The sequence below is a fragment of the Phaethon aethereus genome, assembly GCF_964289735.1.
Source record: "Phaethon aethereus genome assembly, chromosome: 12".
Lineage (NCBI taxonomy): Eukaryota > Metazoa > Chordata > Aves > Phaethontiformes > Phaethontidae > Phaethon > Phaethon aethereus.
Genome location: NC_138588.1, coordinates 9,991,311 through 10,017,173, shown reverse-complemented (window position 1 = coordinate 10,017,173; position 25,863 = coordinate 9,991,311). Strand labels below are relative to the sequence as shown.

The following is a 25,863-nucleotide window of genomic DNA, read 5'->3' as shown; positions in this document are numbered from 1 at the left end:
CAGGTCAAAAAAAGTGGTGATGTGGGCGTGTTTGCAGTACACTCTGAGCATCAAAGCTTCAAAGGGCGTTCCTGGCATTCAGAATAGTTCCTCTGTTTGCTTCCCCAGCTGGCAAGAGGTGATAAGCCTTTTAGTGTTCCTGGGCTGAAACCTGTTCCTCTTGGCTGTTTGCTTTCACTTGATGATGGTCTGACATACAGAGAGGATAGTAGGATGCTGCTTCTGTCCTGTGATCTAGAAGCCAAAAAAGAAAGTCATTCCAAGGCTGGTATATTTAAGTATGGTGCAGATGTCAAAGCTCTAACAGCCTCTATTTTACAGACTTCACCATGAAAAATAATAAAATGCAGCACAGAAAAAGTAAAATTATTATGGTCCCATCCTCCTTGGGAACCTAGAAATTGGAGCCCACACCCTTTAGTCTCTACTGTGGCTAAAGGAGGTGTGTACAAGAGATGCTCAGAACAGAGTTGGGACTAGCAAGTTCAGTTCTTGGAAAAACCAGCGTAGCAAGTAGAACATGGTTAAGTGGTGTTTCCACCAGTGGTTTTTACCAGGTTTGAGAGTCATGCATATGTGACAAAAGGGGGAGTGAAAGGGGTGGTGCAGAACACAGCTGCCTGGTTTTACTGAGCTCTGAATAAGGGCATTAGGGGCATTTCTTTACTGTTTTCATGCTTTTCTGACTTGTGCCAATTGAAGTCCCAGATTTCTGGGGACGTTACAAACAAGAGACACCTGGGGCTCTGGGCTTTACTATTGACTACATTTCGGAAATGCAGAGTTGTCTTTGTCTAACCTGGTCCTTTGTTGTAATTCATTTCACAATTTTAGATGACACCAAATGGACTCACTCTTTCAAAACTGTAAAACCATGCAAGTAACTCTCAGAGTATAACTAATGAGGCTTGTGACTGCTTAGCCCTTTAGTTATTTAACTGAGTAAATATAGTACAATAGACAGAACCATGATCATGGAAAAGTAAAATTTCTCAGCAAGTGGCCATATTTTAGATTAACTCAGGGCAGAGGGAAAAAGCAGCCTGTGCTATTCTCTACAGGAAATTTTGCACAGAGAACTTAATGTTCTTTCTTGTCAGAGGCTGCAAATAAAAGCTAACTACAACCATTGATTTATGTAACAGAAACCCTTGCTGCATTGTGCACATAGCTATTAAGGAGAGGAAATACCAAGTTAGGAACAAGTTAAAACTCCTGTAAACTCTTTCTCTCCCACATTCTGAGTGTCAAATTGTGGCCATAGAGACTATTCACATCAAGTTTTCTTGCTCTATTTTGCTCAGTTTTAATGATGTGACCCAGAATACCCACAATTTATACGATGGAGAAAGGCTCTGGAAACTCACTTGACCATATGTGAAGTTCTTTGGCCCCAGCAAAGCCTGGAGCAGTCTATGCTGTCCCAAGAACCCAACACCAGTATCAGAGATGCTGACGAAGAGGTGGTGTTGGCGCTGACTATAGGAACGGTGTCAGGGGGCTCTCCACCATGACAATATGACTGCTGGCAAGTACGCTATGTCAGTTGCTCAGTAGTTAATCTTGGATTAAATGGATGGATTACTTTTTGACTAGATGTAAACTGAGTCAAAGCTATTGCTACTGTATTTTGGTGGTTGAGACATTCAAAACTAAAAACTGGTGTTTTGCTATCAGTTTTACCATGCGCATGAATACTTTGTGTGAATTAGGAAGTTCATGCCCATATGATGCTAGTTAATGATATAATAACATGTAAGCATCATATGACAGGCACTGAGTGCATCATTCCTGTGAAATGCCGAAATGCTACCTTGTTTATTTAACTTATTTAAGGGTGGGAAATGAGGCATAAAAGTACAAGACTTGACCTCAGGGCATACAGAAAGTGAGAGAATAGTTATTTGATACAGGGTCCTCAAGCTCACAGCACCAGTCCATTTGTTGTCTTTTAAAGTGATTCTCTGTGTTAAATATACTTTTAGCATCTATTAAATTAATTTTGTAATAAAAGTAGTTAAGTAGTAGAGCTGAAGAAATGGGAAATGAGCACCACACAGTAATGTTTTCCAGTGTTTTAGCTCTAGGAATAATTTATTACTATCAATAATCTAGTCAATGCTTGTTGTAAGTGTTAAAGACGATACAGTAATTAATGGAACTGAGCATAATTAAGATATTACAACTATCAAAGAAGAGTGTATTGCTTGGTAATGTGTACTGATCTGAATAGCAGGTGTTTTGATTACCTCCAAGAGAAAAGCCATAAATTCAGGCATAATGAACCACGGCCATGCAGAGAGCCTGGGGCCAGGGCCCAGGAAAGCTGCAACCGCAGGTGCTGTCGGGGCTGTCCTCAGGATCTGGAAGTCCTGCAGGAGAATGATGTTGCACTTTTCTCTGTTAGTCGAGATGCAAACTGCCTCGCTTCCCTCAAGCTGTAACGTTCTCTCAGGCATGTGAGGCAACGATGTCAACAGCGTGTCTGGTGCGTTCGGTGGAGGCGTCAGCCGGAGCGGGCCAGCCCGACGCGATGGGATGGCGCTCTGAAGGAACACCTCATCCGTGACAAGCGAAATTTGGCTCTGAATTAAGGACTGCAGCTGGTCCACCCTTGGACCCTGCTCCCTACCGCGCTTCTGGGCCTCTCGCTTAAAAGCACCCCGGCCGGCGCTGCCGTGCGCTGCCGCTTTAAGGCGCGCAGGCACGGCGGGGCGGAGGTCCGCTCCGCGGGCGCCGCACGGGGCGCAGCCCCCGGCCCGCGGCGCGCAGGGCGCTCGCTACTCGCCGCTCGCCACCGCTCGGCTGCTTACGAGCCATCCGACCGGCGAGCTAAAGGCTCCCTTCGAGCGCGGCGGAGCTTCACCTGGTGCGGGCGGCGGCTGCCACCATGGCAGCGGCAACGGGCTCTGCAGCCCCAAAAAGCGCCAAGTCCTGCAAAAAGCATCGACCGGTGAAGCGGCCCGCCAGCATCTACAGCTACCGGGAGCCGCCCCACAGGTGAGAGACCCCCGCTCGCCCGGAGCGCAGATCTGCCTTCTCTAGCACAAAAGCGGGATCTGGTGTTTTCCCTTTCATTTAGGCAGTGTAGTAACAGGAAAAGGAATGTGAGAGAAGTCACTCTTTCGTCTATATTTGGATGTATTTTAACCTTCTTTTTTAGTGTTATAATTTTCACAAAAGTCATGTTTCATACTGCAACGTAAACACTGTACACAGAACAGTGTAACTCCAATGAGTTCAGGGTATAGCAGGGTAAGAAATCTCTCTGTATTTGTCCTGTGTATTATACGTTTCCCTGGAAGGTCTCCTGTGACCAAGACGACAGGACTGTGGACCGATGGGTCAGTGGTCTGACGAAGTATGTCCTTTGAGTGTTCTTACACGACATGGTTTAGGTTATGATTTATTTCTGAGTGATTAGAAGGTGTTCCTTTTTCAGCAAAATTGCAGGAGACTTTCCCAACAAGTACGTAGCACTACAGTTAGAAAACTTCCTAGCTGGTGGTTGTTGCAGTACTTCAGATCTCGTCGTTTCATTTGAGGGGAAACAGTTGCCACAGGTTTTTAGACATAAGTGTCAGCAAGAATGAATGTTACTAGTTTCATACACAGTACCCTGCTTCAAAGAGGGAATTGAGAGAGAGCTGTAGCTTAGCAAATGTGGTGACAGCATCAGAAAAGAAGATTTGATAATCGTCCACAGAAATCTGCAACAAAGCATGTGAATTTTTTTTTATGGGGACAAGTAATTCTTGCTGCTCTGGAGTCCCATACTCCCGACCCCCTTGGCAGGGAACGGGGATGAAGAGCAACCACTTTCTAAGCCTCTGTGGCCCCCATTCTAACAAGAAAATATTTTATCATTATTACAATCAAAATAAAAGGCCAGTGCCATGTGGTGAATAAATAATCTTAAGTGCTCTTGCTGGAAATGTTTAGACAGCACTTCGTTCCATAAAAATACACAGAGTGTCTTGCTAGCATGATGTGCAAGTTGTGTGGTTGGAAATGCTTGGAGATGTTTAGACAGCACTTCGTTCCATAAAAATACACAGAGTGTCTTGCTAGCATGATGTGCAAGTTGTGTGGTTGGAAATGCTTGGAGAGGAAAGACTGGGATTCGTGTTGGGGAGCAGGGATAATTTATGACCGAGCAGAAGTGGTGGGGAGGGAGAGAGGCACATTCTGGAGATGAGGAAATCATCCGAACTATTTATCAACTTTAAAACAAAAAGGTCATGCATGTTCCCTAGCTCACTATACCTGGCTGGTACATTGCTGTAACGGGTTGGATCCTGTGCAAAACAACAGTTTGCTGGGGATCTGAGTGAGACTAATTTGTCTTGTTTTTCTTCTCATGGGGTGTGTGCTGGGCTGCCAGCAACTCCGACGATGATACTGGTGAAGAAAAGGCTGAGCGCCATGACCCAGAGCAGATCTTTCAGAATATCCAGTACCAGAAGGAGATCATGTCCAACATCCGCTGCCGGCCATGGCCGATGAGGCAGAAGCTGAGGGCGCTCAGGTAAAGGTGTTTGCATGAAAGCTTTCAGGCTCGCTGACTGTACCTCCAGCCTCAGAAGCTTTTCAGCGTAAGCTGGAAGGGACTGAGCACGGAAATGGTTAAGAGCTGCTAGGAGAGCACGCTGTGAGGATGCTCTGATGAGATCCAAGAGCTGGCTGAAGGCAGCAGCCTCGGGGTGGGAAGTCTGCAGGTGCAGTTGTGTCCTGTGCATGCCTCTGGCTCCCTTTAGACAGTCACGGTACAGGAGAGAGAGCAAGAAACCACGCTTTGCCTGTTAGCTATTACAACAGTGTGTCAGCTATTCAGTGGTCCAAGGAAAGGCTGTTGGTAACGCTCAGTAACATGTTTTTTAAGCTAAATTAAAATATTAAAATTAACTCTGTCCCCAAAAGGGAAAACAGTTTACAGTTTTCAAGGTAATTGCACGTGATGATTGCATAGAATGAGAACAGAAGCTGGTCATAATCCCCAGGTAACGTATCATAAATGGCAGTAAATACGGCACACTTGTAGGTTTAAAGAGTATCTTCAGTGTAGTAATAACATGTTTCACAGATTAAGTTTGCAATTATATTAATAATTCTAAATTTACCATGAAAGAGTAAGTGCCTCACTCTGGACTGGCTGCCTAAATTGTGTCAAGTCTTTCACAGGGTGGTCTGTTTGAGGCTTGCTTTATTTTTCCTTTTCATCTGGCATCTTTCTCTCAGAACCCTGCCTGATGCTAGAACGGCATTTTAGTCATAAGGAAGCCCTACCAGCAGCAGAGCCCTTGTGCAATCTTCGAAGCAAAGAGAGATTTTTCTTTGTTACGCAGAGTCTGTGAGTCGCTGCCTTCCTGCTCCTGCTGATGAGATGGTGGTGGTCCCCATCCACCTTCTGCTGCAGTCAAAGACTGCATATGACCAGAAGCAGGACCAGATGAACATGCACCTCTTCGCATCTTAGCAAGCACGCCACACCATATTTGCAGAAGAGGTGTTAGTATCCACATGGGCTTAACCAGACTGTGATAGGGATCCTTTTAGTTTACTCATTTAGGTTGTGCCATTTTAAAAGAAAGACTTTGAATCAAAAGGACAGAGAAAAAAATTAGAGGAATAGGAAACTCTACCTGCAGTCAAACTTCTGAATGCTGAAAACTCAGACAAAATTCTCAGTGGTTTTAAAGTGTCAGTGCACACCTCAATAGGAAAAGAAAAAAGCTTTGCCTGGTTAAGGATTTTATGGTGAGACAGTCCATGATTGTATTTCAGAGCATTTGACACCTTTGCTAGTTGCTGCTTGTGCAGAATAAGGGGCTCCGAGTAATGGGATCGATGTAAAACAAGCTGCCACCTTCTTCTGCAGGCAGGCGAAGGAGATCGTGCTGAAGTATGAAGGGAGGCTCACGAGAACAAGAGGTTACCAAGCCGCTGGGGCAGAGGTAGGGCTGCTTTTTCTTAAATTACAGCTCTTTTCTATACCAATGGTCATCTGCAGTTTTCATTCACAGAAGCACACTTGCTGTGCAGTCCTGATCTCCAACTCAGGAACTCTGTAGAGGGAGGAAAAAGCAGTTAAAAGCTTCTTTTTTTTCTATTGTGAATTTAGTAATTACATTTTTGCAGACTAATTTGATGTGTTGAGGGATGAACGTCTCTCTATTAATGCAGTATAAGCTTCCTTCTCAAATAATCTACAAATATTGATGCCTGCTAGAGGGGGCGACAGGAATGGGATACCAACAACATGATTCAGTATTCTCCGAAGAGCTATTTCACCAGACTCTGGGGCCACAGTTCAATAGTTTAGTATGAAAAATGTGTCTAGCTTTTAGTTTGGAAGACAACCCTACAACAGCTTACGGTAAATACACTGTTAAACAAGGTTTTTGCTTGCCTAATACTCATAGATTTTTCTAAGATTAGATTCAAATTATTTTTACACCACTGAAAATAGACCTTGGCCCTAGTTGCTGGAAATTAAGAACATGTAGGAAATTGTCCCTAATATGCAACTAACAGAGAAGACATCTTTAGTCACCTAAGCAGTCACGAATATTTTTGTCATGGTAATGAGTAGACTTCTAATGAGTAACTTATCTTAATTCAAAAAGGCAGAGTTGTAACAGTAAAATAGAACACCATGCATTTTATTCACGTGAACAAGCGAAAGGCAGCATACGTATGCATTGCTCTCTTATGCTGGCCCACAGCAAAGGTTAAAAGTACTACTTTCCAAGGTAGGAAAGAGCAATTTTTCCTTGTTCTGCCTTTGTGTGGCAAATTGCAGTGGAAGTAGGATGCTGTTAAAATAAATACTGTTTTTTGCCTTGGACTTGAGCAGAATTAGAATGTTACCTAGAAAGAGAATTAAGCACTAAGGGTCTGTAACACATGTCAGTAAATCAGAGATTGGGCTTGTTACTTGTTCATAGTCCCCTTCCTATAACAAAATCAAGGCTTTCGTCTTGGAGTTCACAATGATTAAAAGTTTCTATCTAATCGAACTGCCTTTATTGTGTGTATTTCCTTGGAAACATTCAGCAGAGGGATATAATTCAGCAGCTAATTAGTACCACTCATTATCTTTAGGGGAACTGTATTCTTTTTTCCTAGCACAAATTAGGGAATATAGCCTTTACATCAGGGATAAACTCAGCAAATGCAACAGAATGAGTTGCATTTTTTTACTAACTGGAAGGTCTTCGTTTTCATGTATTTTCTCAGAAAATAGCTTGGTGACCAAGGAGACAAAAATTGTAGCACAGCAAAACAAGCACTACATCAAAATTAAGAACTCGATGGTTGAACAGGGGCTAAGAACAAAACACAGCTGTAAGTGTATAAGCTTTTAAGCAAGTTTTTAAAATTGGCAAAATACAAACTGTTCATAATTGGACAATCCATTCATGCTATTATTTAAGAAAATTGAAGTTAAAATACCTTTTACTGTTTTGACACAGAAAGCATTTTTCCTTTTCAGTTCAATTATTTTATATTTGCATTGTATTTTTTTTACATTTGCAATTAATGCTAGATGCCTATACTCTGAATTCTAAGAGTATAAATTATCTGTTCAGGTACGCAGGAGGCAGAAAAAGAGATGATGGATACCTAACTATAATTTTAACAAATACTACTCCCCCATGGACAGCTTTGTCTACTTTATAAATCTGCAGTACAACTGGCACAAGCTGCTCAATTCCTTTTTGAGCCTTGTGAACCCTGTTTTCAAGTGAAAGTAGCAATCCCAGCAATTCCCATGCAATTCACAGCATCTCCAGTCTCTTTGTTTAATTAAAACACTTCCTGTTCGTGCAATAAAATACCCATGCCACCATAAAAAATAAACTTTGGCCAACGTGATTGATGATATACTCGGTAATTAAAAGGTTATTTATTTCTCTTTAGTTTTAGGAGATTAGATTACATGATATAATAATGATAATGCTGCTGACTAAAATACAGGGGAGGTTTAATGTCTACCTATACTAAAAATACTTTATAATGAATGATATACGAACATTATTTTTCTGTTGATACTGTGAAGTTATATCTCTAATTGAACAAACGAAAAACCGCACTCAATTTCGCACATGCAGATTTTGTTTCTTCTCCCACGTGCATATGCACACCCCGTTGTGTGCAGGAAGGTGCTTTCCTCCGACCAGGCAAAAAAAGGAGATTAAATAAAGACTCTACAAAATAAAACTACACGTTTTCTGCAGGTGCCGGTTGTAATACACAGAGATGAGAATATAGTAGTTGAATTTGTTGCTGTTGAATATGAAAGCTTATTTTTCCTCTAAGAAAAACTGGCGACTCGCGTCTCAAATTTTTCGCTTCAGTTGCGTGTTCGTTTGTTTAGCCTAGAAATCCAATTTCTGCGTAGCGCAGCGGGAATCCGTTGTAAGTCGCACAGCGGCTGAGCGTCCCAGCAACACCCAGCCCGGATGGGCTGTGCTGCCGCGGCGCCTGCCCCGACCTCTCGGCAGCCCCCAACCACGGCGAAGGCGACAGGGAGTGGCGCCCGTTGGCTTCCTTCCGTCGGTTCCTCATGGTCCTCGTGCGCAAAAGGTGGAGATCGGTGGCTCCTGACTGTACCCTCGGTCATAAAGGGAGCTCTGTCTCATTTACGTTGGCGTTTGGCTGGCGAAGTCAAGGACTCCTGTGCCCCCCATCTTTTGTGCGTTTCTAAAACCCTCTGTGGCTTGCTTTACCCACAGGCGTGCTCTAAGATCTTAGTAATTAATGCTTGTAAGATTTCTTGTGGTACAAGGTGAAAGAGATGTGAGAAAAACACTGGTTTGTTTTGGGTTTTTTTACATACAGAAGTGTCATATTTCTCATTTCTCTGCTTTTTTGCTCAGCTTTGGAGGAAGTTTATTCGACTTGCATATAATTTTGTGGTAATCTTTATTCCTTGGGAAATGAGAATAAAGAAAATCGAGAGTAAGTATAAAGATTTAATGGTATTGAACAGTAAAGCACTTGCTAAAATGGTGGGTCTTGGGGTTTTACTGAATTAAATAATATTTGGGAGAAAGAGTTAAATGGAGACTTTCAGCAGTGACGTTTTCATTTAAAACTTTGCTTTTTCTTCTTTTCTTGGTGCATTAGACTCTGCACGGTTCTCATTTATGGTCTTAGTTGGGAGGTAACTTTTGAAAAGTCAAATTTGTCCCGTTGTGGTTCTGAAAATGCAGCAAGATTTGGTTATAGTTTATCACAGCCTATGGGGCGGCATCCTTGGGTCAACATCCCCAGGTCTGCCCAGGGTTAAGTGTGGTTGTAACCTGCATCACCAGCTCTTGAGTCTTTGAATGGAATTAAAGCAGCCCTTAACATACATCAGCAGTCGGGTCCTATCGCTGTCCTTCAGTGGTGAAGGAAAACGGACGCGTGGTGTCACCTCGCATAGCAGCTTCTTGCGTAAATGCTGGTTGTAATCGTGAGGCTTCCTCAACAGAGTTTCTGTTGGAATTATATTTTCCTCATGACATGTTAACATTTTCTCTACTTTGCTGTATGGCCTGTGTGAATAAGAAAGGTTTTCTTTTGTTTTATTATTTAAGTAATACCTCATGAATAAATGATATGAGCTTTTATGTACTATGTAGCTCTGATAACTATTTTCTGTGGTTTAAGGTCATTTTGGGTCTGGAGTTGCCTCTTACTTCATCTTCTTGAGATGGCTATTTGGAATCAATATTGTACTTACCATAATGACAGGAGCATTTGTAGTCTTACCAGAGGTAAGAACATGTTGTTAACATTTACAGAAAAATGCTTATGGTTGCACTTTCCTTTCTGAATTAAACAAAGGCCACACTTAAAGGCATACATCAATTTGAAATGTGCAATTTAAAATGAATTATTTAAAATAAGTTCCATTATTAAGAGGTTTCTTTCTGCTGAAGGATAAGAGATTTTTTTCTATTAGTGTTAGAAATTATATTTTGTCAACATAATACTAATGCTTTTACAGAATATGTTTGTATCCGATTACTAAAATGGAGAACCAAATCCTAAAAGCTGTAGTTGGTGTTGAGTAAGCTCAAGTCCTGTTAGTGTCATTTACACGCAGAAAAAAATCACATCCCTCTCCAGGCTCTGGATTATTGTCTATTAGAAATAATTTTCTGGAAGTCCTGAACAGCCAAACTTTGTTTAGTCCTTGTGTGCAAGTAAGGCTATTTGTTAACTTTGTTAAATTACTCATAAATGTTATTCTGCCTCACCTAATCTGTGCTTTCATAACATTGTCAGAAAACATGGGAATATCTGATTTTTATTCTCATTGACTGAACTAAAAAAAAAGTAAGTACCCCCAAGATAAAAAAGCAAACTGAAATTAAAAAAGGCATTCACTTGCATTTTTTACTTCTTTAAGGAGTAGATTTAATCTTGAAATAGCGTTTTCAGATCAAATGTCATATTTAATATAAAAATGCTTAAATTAAAATAAACATAGCTTTCAAAGCTATTTTGTTAGTGGTTTCAGTTGATCTCTCTTGTAATTTCTTAGTCATTTTGAAGATGTCTACAGAGCACTAAATTTCCTCAGAGGTAGCGCACAGATAGCAAAAAAAAAACGCATCTGGTTTAGTGGAAAAGGAAGGCGGGATTTCTCATGGAGTTTCTAGTTTAGGACGAGGAACAACCCAAAACTCACTTTTGTCCTGGTAGTATCATCCGTGCGGGCAGCTCTTGGTGGGTTCTGCTGTGCAGCCCTGGGTCAGCCGGGCTCGCACAGTTTCCGAGACCTTCTCTCTCTTTCCCAGCTACTGGCCGGAGCACCGTTCGGCAGCACGGTCAGCAAGACCATTCCCAAGGAGCATATTGCATCTGCTCAAGACCTGGACACCATCTGGTCACTAGGGGCAAGACTAAAACCACTCTTTACTGTGTCACTATTGCTGTTCTGTTGTAATCGTTAGTTACTGCTCTTACTTAAAGCCTCTGGTCTTTGCAGGGCTACCTCCAGTACTCTGTTTTGTTTTATGGCTACTACGGTCGTGACAGGAAGATTGGAAAAGCTGGATATCGGCTGCCTCTTGCCTACTTCCTTGTTGGAATGGCAGTGTTTGCTTACAGCTTCATCATTCTCTTAAAGAAGTAAGACTTCCCATTTATTGCTGTTCATAAGCTTGTGTGTTCAGGCAATCATTAATGGTGTATTTATCCCATTTCCTCTGTATTTATTCTGCATAGTTCTATTATCATAGAATCATTAAGGTTGGAAAAGACCCTTAAGATCATCAAGTCCAACTCAACACCACCAAGCCCACTAAACCATGTCCCGAAGCGCCACGTCCACACATTTTTTGAACACTTCCAGTGATGGTGATTCCACCACCTCCCTGGGCAGCCTGTTCCAATGTTTGGCCATTGTTTCGGTAAAGAAATTTTTCCTAATATCCAATCTAAACCTCCCCTGGCGCAGCTTGAGGCCATTTCCTCTCATCGTATCGCTAGTTACTTGGGAGAAGAGACCAATGCCCACCTCACTACAACCTCCTTTCATTAATCTGTTCAAGTCCGCTAATATCAGGGAGGCAGACTGAGTTTAATTCTATCTTGCTCTTTATCTTGCTATTATTTATCTTTGCTCTCTTTTCATTTTCAGTTTCCCAGTTTATAAAAGGAGGGGCAGCACAGAAGATGATCTGTGTTCTTTGTGTTTTTATAGTGTAAGGTCCAACACTCATGGAAGTTCTTTCTAAGGTCATCTTTTTTTGGTATAAACATTGCTATGACAGAAATGTATATTTTAAGTGTAATGCTTTCAACATTATTATTCCCATCTATTGAAATACAAATATAAAAATTCCATCCTAGAAGTAATAGCATTTGCATTGTTTCAGATGGTACCAGGCATCCCGTTCGAATGTGAGCTTAATTCCTTTGCCGTTGAAGGGCCAGGAGTGGGCTCTTAGCAGAGAGCGCAAGACTGCTAGCACTGACCATAAATCTAGGAACGTGCAATGCTTGGAGAGGGGCAAGGTCACTCTATCCTCTCCTGACTTGCCTTCCCTTCCCTTCTGGTTACCTATTTATCCAGCACAGTGCAGTCCAGGGACATTTTTAGCGCTGCCTGTAATAACTCTCAGTTTTGAAGCCGAACCTTCCCTTTTCGTTTATTTTTATTCTACCTGCTGGTTTGTGCCAAGGGTCACGGATGTTTTTGACGCTGATCTACACATCTGCGGTTTCTGGATATGATTAGCTCTTCTCCTTCTGTCTCAGCCCACTGACTCTTTGCTTTGCTGCTTACAGCTCCCGTTTTAACGTTGTCCTTTTGGATGCCCTTTCGTTCATAAGCTATTAATCTTCATGTCGTTTCTTACACTTTGCAATGTTCTGCCATCTTGCCTATCTGAGATGATTAGGTGGGGGTTTTTTTCTGTGTCCCAAGGTCTGTAGAATAGGACTGAGTTTCTGTTTGACAGTAACATATATTTTGAGAGTGAAAACAATACAGAAAACAAACAGATCTTGTGCACGATCACTAGTTTTGCCAAACTTGCTTGTAATCACAGTAATAGTGATCTTAGTGATAGTATCTTCTAGCTGGATCCTACTTGGAGATCGTAAAAATATGTTTAAGTCCACAGGTCTAGTGAGATTTATTTGCTTTATTTGTTCAGCTATAAAGAATGTAAATAGAACAGTGCCCTTCCACAGCGAGTCACTTCTGCACTAGAACAAAAGTGAAGCTCATGCTCTGAACCGTTTTATTGTCTTCGGAAAGCTGCTAACAATGACCCTAATTGCCACAAAGTTTTGGTAGCTCTGAAGGAGTAGACATCTGAAGACTATCAACCAAACTAGTGATTTCCTTCACACTCATCTTCACACATTAACAACATTGAGTATTTGTTATTTTTTTACAGAATGGCAAAGAACTCAAGAATGAGTTTAGCAAGTGCCTCTGATGAAAATTACACTTTCTGTTGGAGACTGTTCTGTGCTTGGGACTATTTAATAGGAAACCCCGAGGCTGCAGAGAGCAAAGCTGCCGCCATAGTTAATAGCATTAGGGTGAGCAACTGACCTTCAAATTATTTAGGATTGATTTGTTTGTTAATCTGTAAGTTATATATGTCTTTCCTCTCATTCCCTTGCATTTCCTATTGTTTTTGGGTATTCATTTACAGATCTGTTTGCCTAGGGGAGGGCTGGTATTGCAGTCGTGTCATGCTTGCTGATGCTGTCGTCGTGTCCCAGCAAGGCCATTGTGCTCTTCTTCAGAAGAGCTTTGTTTAATGCCACTGTATGTGCGACAAGAAGATAGACAACTAGAAACAAATTTGCTTGTGATGCAATTTCATTGAGTAATAGAATCAAATTCATGTTAACAATGTGAAAATACTCATTTATTTCATCTCTCAATGGTCCAGGCACATCTCACAGCGCTCTCAAAATTGCTTTAAATACAGATGTTTTCCATTTAGAATTTAAGAACAGATGTGGTTTTCATCCAAAGTTATTTATTTCCCAACTTTGGTTTATTCTCATTAAGTCATTGAACAAAATTACTTCAAATTGCATCAAGGATAAATTACTAGGCTATGATATTTAGTTATTTTGATGACTGAGGATAATTTTTGACAGTTCTGTGTATTACATTACTGATACATGGATTCTATAGTCACGTCCTGCAAAAAGATCTGGTAGTGTAAACCTCTGGTTGTACCCCACTGAACACGCATGACTGAAAGTGCTCAAGTATTTGATTACTCTGCATTTGTTTCTCAGAAATCTCCTTCGCTATTTAAGCTCACTTATCACTCCTAAAACGCTATGCAGGACAGAGCGATATTTAACTACTTGCACGTCTAGGATGTGAAGTTTTTTATTAGTATACTTGATACCTTCTGTGAAAGATATATGCATTATTTTTGCTGAACACTATTAAGATGATAATGCTGTGTTTCTTTCAAGGAAGCTATATTGGAAGAGCAGGAAAAGAAGAAAAGCAAAAACTTGTATGTATATAAGACCAGAGATACTTTTCAAAACACTGTTTCAATGCAGATAGCAATGCTAATCTGCTTATCTCGTACTTCTAAAAAACATGTTAGAAAAGACCCCCTGGTGTCATAAGACAACCTACTGATTTGGCTGCGTCTCTTTTTTTCTTTTTTTCCCCCCACCAGGGCAGTGACCATAAGCTTAAGAATTATTGCAAACATCCTTGTGCTCCTCTCGCTTGCTGGTAGTATTTACATCATATACTTCGTCGTGGATCGATCCCAAAGGTTAGAGCGCACCAAAAAGGAATTGACTCTTTGGGAAAAAAATGAGGTACGCTGTCTTTCTGTCACTCACCTCTGTGTTAGAATTAGGATTATTGTCTCGGGGCTTTCTGTCGCGATAGTGTGCACTGAGGTGTAAATGGCGAGAGATTAGCCAGGAGAAAGGAGGAATGAAAGGGCGGAGTGGCCGTTACCTGGATCTCTCTTAGCACACTTGCAGCCTCGGCTCTGCAGCAAGGAGTTAGCAGAGCTGAGGTGGGCGGAGGGATGCTGCAGGTCCTCGCCTCACAGAGACTGCGGTCCTACCTGGCCCCTATTTCATGAGGACAAAGCATAAGCTCTCCCGTCACCTACGGATCTGCTTTTGCACCTATGATTAAGCTGAGAGAACCGGGCCAACAGACTAGAAAGGAATCAGCTTTGACAATAGCTATTGTCTTCAGCTGGGGGATACTGAATGTTCTGTGAATATTTCCACTCAGAGAAATGAGTGGATACTGAGAGTAGGAGGTGAGTAGATACGGAGAAGCGACTCATCCATTTCAGAGGAAGATGTTGGCTTCGTATTTCCCACATGTTAAGTTTTTATTTTAATTAGTAAAGTAGTAACTTTAAAGCTAGGATGTTTGGAGTGAAGATTCCTGAGTGGTATTCCAGATCTATAATTTTGGATCACAACTACTGTTATTACTAATGTCAATAATAACTTTTTAAAGCATCTTCTCCAAGAGAAGTAATCACCAAAGCATGTGCATCAGCACTGTTTCCATCAGCAGTCACGGTACTACAGAAAGATCTACACGCAAAGCTACAAAAATGCTGCATCTTTCTGTTCTGTAGGTAAGCGTCGTTGTGTCACTGATTACAATGATTGCACCCTCTGCTTTTGAACTTGTGGCAGCTCTGGAGATGTATCACCCAAGGACCACTCTTCGCTTCCAGCTTGCCAGGTACAGGCATTACGCAGTGCAGAAAATATGTGGGGAGAAAGGGAGGAAGAGGAGAGACATGTTCTTGCCACATGTTTTCGTGCAGCCAAACCACAGAATGTACGAGAAGTCAATGGGACAACAATGCCGATAACCCATATCTTATTCTTGTTTTCAGGGTTCTTGTTCTATACCTGGGAAACCTCTACAGTTTAATCATTGCTCTCCTGGATAAAGTGGATAGTATGAGTGTCACCGTAAGTTTAACTTGATGTTTTCTGATGTGTAAAGCTAGTAGACTTTCTAGAGGGAGTTCCATTTATTGTGATAGAGATGGAAGTCAGATGAAAGTTTGTTTGAAATGGATTAAAACATATTACAGTTTGGTAGGATTGTAAAGTTAAGTTTAGTTTGTAATGTTCATTTACGAGTACTTGTACTTTTTTAGGATAACTGGATCCAGTTGATTGCTAGTTGATTTATTTGCACATTAAATAGATTTCTGTGCATTGTTTAACTAATTAAAAGAAAAAAGCCATCACTTTATGCCAAATATTTCCAGCTACCTAAAATAAGCTTTCAGTACTGTCCTTAAGAGTTTCATCTGCATCTGTACATTGACAGCTACTTAACAGTCACCTTAACTGCTGCTTGAAAATACATGAAGAAATGCCTCTACGTGTGTGCATTGTAGAAGGTACAGTCATCTGCATGCATGTACAGTTAAAAAAGTAGCTTTTGGGACATTTATTATTTCAGGACTCTGACATTAACAGCAATGCAAGCAACTCTACCACTTTCTTAGCAACCAAAACTCTTTCTAAAGACGACAACTTATCTACAAGTATTCCTGATGTACAAATTAAGAGAAACATCATTGTCACATTGGAAGAGTCTCGCGCTCAAAGCTTGACAGTCTCTGACTCGCTGGTTAACAAAACAGTTTCCTTTAACTATAACACCCAGAACCCACAGGATCAGTGCTGGGAGACGTATGTTGGTCAAGTACGTAATTGTTTTATTATGTCATCAACTTATTCCTAATCCACATTTGACAAAAAATTAAGATCATGTTGTGCTGTGTTCAATTTTAGAGCTTTTCTTCGTATAAAATCCAGAATTTAGTTAAGGATTGTGTAGGAACAGTAAAGACTATGCAAAGTGATGTGGCCACAGACACAAGCTTTGGTTTTTACTCAGTATCTACAATGTGTTTAGCGTTGTAAATGTTCTTTTGCCAGGCGTCGGTCTCTGTCTTCAGCTCTGCACAGGCAGATGTCTACAGATGCGTGATACAGATCCTATTTTAATAGGATACATCCTATTAAACTCATACAGAGAAACATGACTATAAAATGTATAAGCAGTAACCTGCACCCTGTGCAGATTCAGAGCGCTGCCTGAATAGGTGGGGATGCAGACCCGAGCCAAGCATGAGATTGTGCCCTTCGGCATTTGTACAATACCTCTGAAGCCTCTGTTCATTCTGCCTCAACTAAATCACTCAAGAATCAAGGGTTCTTCACTTCTTCAGAGAGAAAGAGGACAACAACAAAAGGTTTCAAAATACTGTCAGTTCATAAGAATGGACCCACTTGGGTGGTAGTGCCATGTATGCATGTTCCCACAGTTAAGTTGCAGAAAATCTACAGACTTAATATTGTCACTTTCTGCTTCCCTGCATGTGAAGCGTAGATTATTTGTGGCCTTTATTTTGAGTGACTAGCAGTGGCAATAACACATACAGAGAGGAATTTAACCACACAAAATTCAAAAGATGTCATTTGATCCCAATGTACATTGGTCTCTGTCACTGTTGCACTTATGTCTACGCCACTAGATTAAGAATAATGCTAGTGTGCTTCTCGCTTGCTGAGCAATGTTCCAGAGTCAGCAATATTAAAGGTCTTGTTTGATCGTCTGGAGAAAAAGACCCCTCCTAGGTTTATTATCCTGACTTAGTATTCTTGTATGTGCCTCTCCCTATTGCACCGGCATTGGGCAGTTTATAGAATCTGTGTTCATGGGTTTTTGTTATTGTTTTTTTCCACAGAAAAGGCTAGAGATGTTTGGAATTTAATCTGTTCTATTTAATTGTATGTTTTTAAAGTTCAATTAAATATAGGATAATGCCATTCATTTGTAAGCACTAAACAGGTCTGTTTTATGGCTTGATGATCCTCGTGTCATTGGGTTCTAGTTTTGTATGAATAATACGCATTTCTTATTATGAAGCACTTAGCAAGAACAGCAGTTAGTGTAATAAAGGATTGTGTAAAATCAATACAATGTGTTTCAGTTTATCTAGATAAATTTTCAGAACAGTCATTAAGAAGGCGGCTTGAAGCCATCGTGACCAGAGTTGTTTTCCTGCAAGCAATAGAAGGCACTGGAAGCTTGATTATATTTGTTCTCTTTGCTAGAACAAAGACAAGTAAGGGAAAAGTCAAACAGGAAAAGTTTAAAAGGAAATATTTTATATACTCAAATCATATTTTATCAGGATACTAAGCTTGAGTCAAAATAGACGTACAAATGTAAAAGAGCCAGATGCAGTCCACTTGCTTCCAGAATGACTCAGAATGTGTGAACAATATCTATTTCAGGAGATGCTAAAGCTTTCAATTATCGACATGATTTTCACAGTTGCAAGCATCCTGCTAATTGATTTTTTCCGTGGACTGTGTGTCCGATATTTAAGTGATTGCTGGTGCTGGGATCTAGAAAGCAAGTTTGTAAGTACAGTCTTTGTTTTATCAAACTAAGATGCTGAAGTTGAGTAGGCTCCACCCCTTAGTACTGAATGTCCTTAAAGCCTTTCAACAGATAAATAATTTATTGTTAGCACACATCCATAAAGGCACAGCTCACACTGAGTTTATGTACACAGGGTAAATGCTGAGACTGGATGTTTTCCTAAAGCCTACTCCCATGGCCGTGGCACAAAAATCTTTGTCTTTCCCAAAATGAGATCATGGAGACAATCCCAGAGTCAAAGATGAGATGTGGGCATGGAGTTGCTCCCCACATCCTCTCTTCTGTAGCTGTAGCATCTGTCCATAGTGTAGACAGCAGTCCAAGAAACAATTACCAAAAGCATACAGACCTTTAAGAACATTATGGTAACTAATACTTGGTTAGCAAGAAGCTGTTGGCAGCACGAAAGGCTGAGGACTGGTCTTTGTCCCTTTGTCCTTAACTAAAGATGTGAAGTAAATTAGAGAGGAATTTAGTTTATTTAAGCCCCTGCTGCAGAGTAGGTTTTTCTGTGCTCCAGCTGCCTGACGAAAGCTGGTATTTGATCTGAACGTTTCAGGCTATGTGCTGTCTGCAAACCGATTTGGTCAAATGCTTCTAATGAATGATCTGAAAAAAAGATTAAGACAAGGTATTCATCCTACTCTTCTTCTTGTAGCCAGAATATGGAGAATTCAAAATTGCAGAGAACGTATTGCATTTGGTCTACAACCAAGGAATGATCTGGTATGTAGTCCACAAGCGATTTTTCTTGTCCTTTGTTGGCTGACTATTAAGTCAATCTGATTATTTCCAATGAAAGCTATTCAAGTAGGATATTGGTAATGCAATCTTCTATACTTCATTACAATATGAGATTGTCTCTTGATAGTGAGCTGCTTTTTTCATATGTTTACCTGTTTTTTTCATATGTCCTGTTGCTCTTAAAATTGCTTCTGGCAACACTGAGCACTGACATGATACTATTTTTCCAGGATGGGAGCTTTCTTTTCACCTTGCTTACCAGCATTCAATGTTCTCAAGTTGATTGGACTCATGTACCTGAGGAGCTGGGCTGTGTTAACGTGTAATGTACCACATCAGCAGGTTTTCAGAGCATCTCGGTTAGTCAAAATAAGAACAAAAGATAGAGAATAAATCAAATGTAGACAATGGAAATGTCTTCTGTGCATAGGAATAAAATGATAGGAGATTCTAGCTCTGAAAGTTGACAATCAAATTTGACAGTAATACTGATAGCAAAGGTCTGCGAAAAAACATCGTTACTGAGAAACCAGAAGGTTTGTAAAGCGGGGTAGTTAACGATATGCAAGAACTGAAAAATATGTCAGGGAATATTCCTAGACTAATGTATCTGGCCTAACATAAATGCTTTACTTCTATACAAATCTGATGGAGCACAATAACCTACATGTGTTAACTGTTGCAAATCCTATTTCTTGATGTTTCTTCCTGTGAAAGCTATGAAGTATCTGCTTTTGTCTGTTGCACCACAGAACAGATTTCCCCCATTTTTTCTTCTATCGTGATGTAGATCTTGTTTACTCAAAATAGAAGTAATTTTGGGCATCTTTAATTCTTAAGACTCATTTCTAACACGTTTTGAACATGAATCAACTTCTGCCACTGTTCTTTTTCTCTCCCGACACAACTGGACAGTAAGGTCAGCTTTTATAGAAGGGTGCTACAAGCGGTTCTCTGGCTGCAGCAGTGGTATCTGGACAGCAGTGCAAATAGGACTTTGATCATTAAGAGTCTGTTTAAACTGGCTCTGGTCAGACTTTCTAATCATAGCAGGATGATTTTGATCTTTCAGAAATTTAGATCTTGAACTTGTTAGGTGGCTACAGACTTGCACCTTTTATGTTGTCTCTGTTTTTCTCTCTGATTAGTATAATCTGAAACATGGTTATGCCTTCTTGCAGATCCAATAATTTCTACTTGGCCATGTTGCTGTTCATGTTGTTTTTATGCATGTTACCAACGATTTTTGCTATTGCCCGATATAAGCCATCTTTAAGCTGTGGTCCCTTCAGGTAAGTTATAATGGACTAATGAAAAATGCTAAGATTTTATTTCACCCTTTCACAATAAATTCATCAGGTTCAATAATACCCAAATTACCAATTATTAAAAAAAAAATAATGATAAAACAATGTTTTTCTGCTGCCAGTGTTTTCCAGTTTAAGATTTAATTAGGCGAATATGTCAACGTTCTGAGTGAGGCTCAACATTTTGTTTTATACACGTGGTTCAGTTATTTTATGTTTATATAATGTGCTACCGAGCGATCTAGCACATGTCACCAACTTGTGTCTCAATTCGAACACCCTCCAAGCCTGGGAAATGCTTTTGTGCTTTGGAAAAATTGTTAAAAGGCAAATGATGAACAAAGTTGCTGCTACCCTGCCCTCCCGCCCTTTCACTGTACTGTTCCAAAGTAGTTTTGGATAAAACTCCTTGTTTATTCAGTGCAACACTGCTTACGGAATTGGTGTACCTAGTATTTCTTATAACTTAATTTTACCACCTTTCCCCCCCCCTCCTTGTAGCGGACAAGAAAAAATATATGATATTGTTTCTGAAACGATTCAGAATGATTTTCCCACATGGTTCAACACAGTGATTACTTACATCAGCAGCCCTGTGGTGGTCCTCCCTGCACTGCTACTTTTGTTGTAAGTACTTTGGTTTTCACAGGCAGGTTAAATTGATTGTATTAATACTGGTCTTATATCTGGAGAGTCAAATGTTTATACTAAGGAACAAACACTGTGTTATTGTAATTTTATTAAGCAGATGTGAAAAAAAAAAAACCCACCTTATTGAATATATGGTGTATGGATCAGACAGGAATTGAGAGTGTGTTAAAAAGACTCTTATCACATTTTCAAAAGGAATTTCTTGTTCTGGGATACTGTGTTAGAACAAGTTCACTATATTGTGTCAGGGCTTGCAGTGCTGTTGGTTTCAAGAAGTTTTAAGATCCTTCTTCCCTGTGAAGAGCTCCTCAGAAATTAATTTTCCATTTCCTCCTGGTCATTAGTTCAGTTTATGCCTGTGAACAGGGCTCAGTCTATCATTTAAAGAAGCTACTCAGTCATCCTGATTTCTGACAAGATAAATTAATTATGAAGGTCTGCTCTTAAGTGTTAATGTAATATAACTTGCTGCAGACTTTCTACTGGAAGTCCTTTCTTATTCTAGTTTCTAAATAATTGTTCACAGCTGGGAACGAATAGTTACTTTGAGCTGTTTGAAATTCACTTTTCTTCTATGAAGTATCATTTGTCTTGCATATATCTTTGTATCTTTTTTTTTTTCCCCTGCAAACCACAGACCAATGCAGTTGTCCCATCAGGGGGCTTTTCAGACAAATCTAAAACACTGAAGCAATACTTCCTATTTGTAACTTTTTCCCAGCCACATAAAGATAACATATTTACAAATTTAAGTAGATCTGTTGACTGTTTCAAACTGATAGCTAAGCACATATGTAAATGTTTGTGGTATGAAGTCTAGCTATAAGACTTTACGTCATCTGAAAGCCAGTGTAATCCATTATGTCAGGCCAAATCTGATCTCTGCTGTGCCAGTGTAAACAAGGTGTTATTCCAGTCAGTCAACAAAATTACACTGGTATGAGTGCACAAACTCGGCTGTAATTCTCGTATCTCTGTTCCATAACCTTGGACTGGGAAAAAAAGAGAAGAAAATATTTATCAAAATTTTCATTTTGAGCGTGTTCAGAATTCAGACCACAAAAAGCTAGAAATGCACCCAGGGCTGCATTCACAGTAAGACCTGCAAAAACTACAGGCACAATTAGAACTGCTGTTTAATCTGTTTTCAGTGTCATTTCTTTCCTTCATGTCTGTTTGCTTGAAAGAATCTGTGGTCCGTTATCACGGTATAAAGGAAATGCTACAAAGCAGCAACGGAACGTGTACATCACTTTGACCTATAAACCCATCAAAGACAAAAACTGTCAAAAATGCTTGAAGTGACTCATAATCACCTCTTTCACTTCTAGCATGCTAATCTATTACCTACAAAGTATTGCAAGATCATTAAAATTCACCAACAATCAACTGAGAATGAAGATCCAAACGGTAAGTACAGCGCAAAGCACTTTTACATGCAATTTGGTGGGTCTCAGTACAGTACCAGCCTAACTGAATCTCTAAACTCACTTTCAGTGTTTCACAATGTAAAACCAATCCTGTATTTTTCATCCTTACACAGCAGTGGATTTACACACTAATCCATAATAATTTACTGCTGCTCATTCTCCTGAATGTATTTTAGGAAAGAACTGAAGATAAGAAAAAGGTGGTTCAGATGGTAGTAGGTAAGTTGGTGAGCTTTTGAAATGCTACTATTAATGGAGTATTTGGATGCAAAACCATTTTGATATCTCATACGCGTAGGGAAGTTCAACTACATTTTAAAACTATTTCTTGTAGAGTCCTCCTTTTAGATGGTTTTTGAGCTCAGCTTGACTTAATCTGGGCAGCACTGAAAGACAAGGTGTGTAGTTTATACCTAAATTCTGCTGGGATCTTTAGACTGGGTATTTTCCTGCTTTTACTACCAGCAGGGCAGCACCTGGGATGTATCTTTGATGATTCAAATCCTATCAGACCTTGCATAAAATTCAGAGTATAGTACGCAGAAGAGGAGGAAGGGACTGGCCCCTATTCTTTGACCTGAGCGGGCTGAATAGTTCATTAGCAATGAAAAGATTTCAGACTTACTTGTCTACTGTGCCTGAGGGAATTTGAACCTGTACCTCCCACTTCTCAGACTTTAGCAATGAGAAACCACAGAGAGGATGTCATCCTTCTAATACCTCCCAGTAAAAAGAACAAGTAAAAATTTGCCAAGCCAAAGAGAAGACATAATTCAGTATCCTTATGGCTAGATCATAATGCTACTGTGACCCCCTTATATCTCTCCAGCAGACACATAAATGGTGAAATACCTGATGTATAGCAATATAGTCATCAAGAGTGACTATTAAGGGCAATGAGGTATGTGTCTTAGTTGGATTTCCTTTATTACAGAATTGAAATTCAACTTTTGGCTGTGACCAGCACAGTCACTGGAGCCAGTTTGCTGAATTTGGCCACTTTCATATTGGAAGTGGTGTACATGGTGAGCTAAAACACGACTCTTGGAGAGAGTCATTGGCTTGTTGCCCATTTTGGACTGCTACAGTGCAATGTGCAGTGTTTCTTCGATGGCTATGTAGCATATATATTTTTTCTACGTCAATACTATGTCTGCTGTGGAGCGTAGTGTGCCCACCCACCCCTTTATCACTGTGTCTCCCAGTGTGACACCAGCTTCTCTTCTATGAACACAGTGGGGTTCTGTTAGCATTGGCTCCCCTGACTGAAGGGTGAATTTGAGCCACTGCATTTACACAGCAGCTTCTAAATTTAAAGACCTGGACAGTTGCTGTAATAATTTCTGTTTTCTAGCCAGAATCCAAAATCTGGATGGGAATGACAAGAGACCAGAACAAGAAAGTGATATCATCAGCCAGGAGTCTTCTGTTCGGTCCTCAACTCCCCGAAAGAACGGCAGTGTCTTGAACTTTGAATCTCCTGTGAGCAAAGGCACCAGAATACAAACCATTTCCCAGTCTGTGCCCCAAACTGTGCCCTCAACTGATGTTGCAAGACCTGTCAACACAACTCCTACAACTTCAACCTCTTTAACGCCAGCTCCCTCATTATCAAGCGTACAGAAACCAATAAATGATCATATCACAAACAGGCAAGACTGCTTTGGTTTTGAAATGGCATTTATTCCAGCACCTCCATGACATACCATGTATTTAGTTACAAAATAGCTGTGTATTCAGACTGTCTGGAGCAGTAAAACAGCTGAGGAATTTTTTTAAAGCAGATTCATTCATGGGTACTATTCAGACTGCTGGTGACACCACCTCCTTAACTTTTCCTTAATTGAGATGGGTTTATAAAACTTTTGAAATTATGTAGTTGATGGAGTTTAGACGTACCTCAAGCAAAGGTAACTACTAAGCTTCCCCCTCTGGCATATAACTAAAAGAGTTTGTGCAGGATACTGTTTCCATGAACAAGACAAGCACAGTAAGAGCGAAGGAACTCTGTGCAGAATGATTGCACAGGTCTAAGCTGTAGGACAACCAGTTTTGGAGGTGTTGCTTCAGACAGCAGACTGATGCTTTAAGCTACCTGGTTTTGTTCAAGTGATCAGACAAAGAACATTTTTGAACTGTTCCTAGAATAAGAAGAGAATACAGCAGGAACGTAACCTGAGGTCAGTTGTCTGCTGCCTCTTCCAAATCTGGAAATCTGAAATCTCCTGATTTCTAGGGTACATTTCTCTAACTATTCCTAAAAATTTGGAATAACAGAGATTCCATAATCTCCACCCTTACCATCTAGCGTGTGAGTTCCAGAGAAATGAATTTTTTTATATGTATTAAGTAGATTGATAGATGAGTGTGTATCTCAATATTGCCTTCCTTTTTTTCCCCTTCCTAAAGGCACCCAAGTGTTGTGCATGGGAGTACAAGCGAGGTCTGTAAAGCAAAGCCCTACACACCAGTGACTTTCAAAAAGCACACGGAAGATGTTCATTCTGAGCCTCTCTTCAGAAAAGGCATTCGGCAGGTAAATCCGGATGCCCTTGGGGCAGGGGCTCCTGTTTTTGTGGGACGTAGACCATATGCTACCAGGTACTTTCTTGTAAATGAAAAGGAGTCCCGCAAAAAGTTGCTCCGTTCTACCTCCCGACTCCAAAGGCACTTCAGGAAGGAGGAACCGGGAGACATTATTGAGTTGTATCCGCGCAATGTCAGAAGATACGTGGTTCGAACACCACACCAGATGTGTTCCCCTCATCCCAGTGAAAACGAGGAGGATGAAGAGGAACTTGGGAGAGAATTCATGAACAGATCCCATCGCCCTCGCTCACTGTCTGATCTTCGCCCAGCACCACGATTTTACATTGGGGAACATGCCGATGGCCACATTCTTATGAGCAAGGATCTAGCCAGAGTGCATTACAAATCCTGGGATGATGGTTTTGAGCTAGACCTGGACAGGCCTCCATATGCTTACAAGAAAGTACACCTGAACTATCCTGAGCCACGTGTGAAACCAAAATCAAAGCAAAAGCTGGAGCAATCTCTCACAGAATCTGATTCCATTTCCATTGAATCCAGCAGTGATCCACAGAACAGCAGCAATGACCAGTATATCCAGGTCATTCATAGGAAGGAAAAGTATCCGAAACCTGGGACAAAACTCACCAAAAAGAAATCAAAAAACAGTGTTGATCTAAATACGTCTGAGCCTAATGAACTGGTATGCTCAAATGTCTGAGAAAGTACCCCAACCTTTCTGTGTTTTGAACAGGTGTCCGTGCATTTGTTGTACTTGCTGTTTGAGGTCTATTAGAATAACTAAGAAATAGTCTGTGCAACAACAGCACATGTAGCCACTAGAGGTGGGAAAAGCATAGTTAGCCTTGTGCTTTATTGGTAACTGTACCTTGCTTTAATATCACAATTGATGAGTTGCAAAATTTGGAAGAGACAATTATTCCAATTTATTACTTACTGTGGTGCTGTTAAAAACCAAAAACCTGGAAAATCAAAAGCTATGTACTTGGGGCACTGTAATTAAACCAGTACAAACAGATGTCAGATGAGGCTCTCTTTGACACTGTCACAGCTAAAAATGCTTCCTCTGGATAAATTCAGCAGGTATCAGCTTCCTACAGATAGAGTTGCTACCTATAGTACAATTTATGGTATCTTGACTGTGCCTAGTTTGAATATGGGGTAGCTCGAACAAATCGGCAATAGGTTAAATAAAGAGAATAGCAAGTTTCTTCGGAGTGTA

The 25,863-nt window shown here is 40.5% G+C and overlaps 1 protein-coding gene across 1 annotated transcript; it reads left to right on the top strand.

The window, feature by feature from the left end:
- Positions 1 to 2,799: 2,799 nt before the first annotated feature.
- TMC3 (transmembrane channel like 3) lies at positions 2,800 to 25,366 on the top strand. Its single transcript, XM_082005063.1, has 22 exons — positions 2,800 to 3,000; positions 4,385 to 4,528; positions 5,879 to 5,954; positions 8,883 to 8,964; positions 9,661 to 9,767; positions 10,797 to 10,895; positions 10,988 to 11,130; positions 12,909 to 13,056; positions 13,960 to 14,003; positions 14,175 to 14,322; positions 15,114 to 15,223; positions 15,381 to 15,459; positions 15,962 to 16,207; positions 17,809 to 17,937; positions 18,618 to 18,685; positions 18,934 to 19,062; positions 19,885 to 19,995; positions 20,512 to 20,637; positions 21,993 to 22,071; positions 22,268 to 22,310; positions 23,395 to 23,743; positions 24,501 to 25,366. Exons 1-22 carry the CDS (start codon positions 2,891 to 2,893, stop codon positions 25,339 to 25,341), a joined length of 3,411 nt encoding a protein of 1,136 aa, XP_081861189.1. The 5' UTR covers positions 2,800 to 2,890; the 3' UTR covers positions 25,342 to 25,366.
- The last annotated feature ends 497 nt before the right edge of the window (positions 25,367 to 25,863 follow it).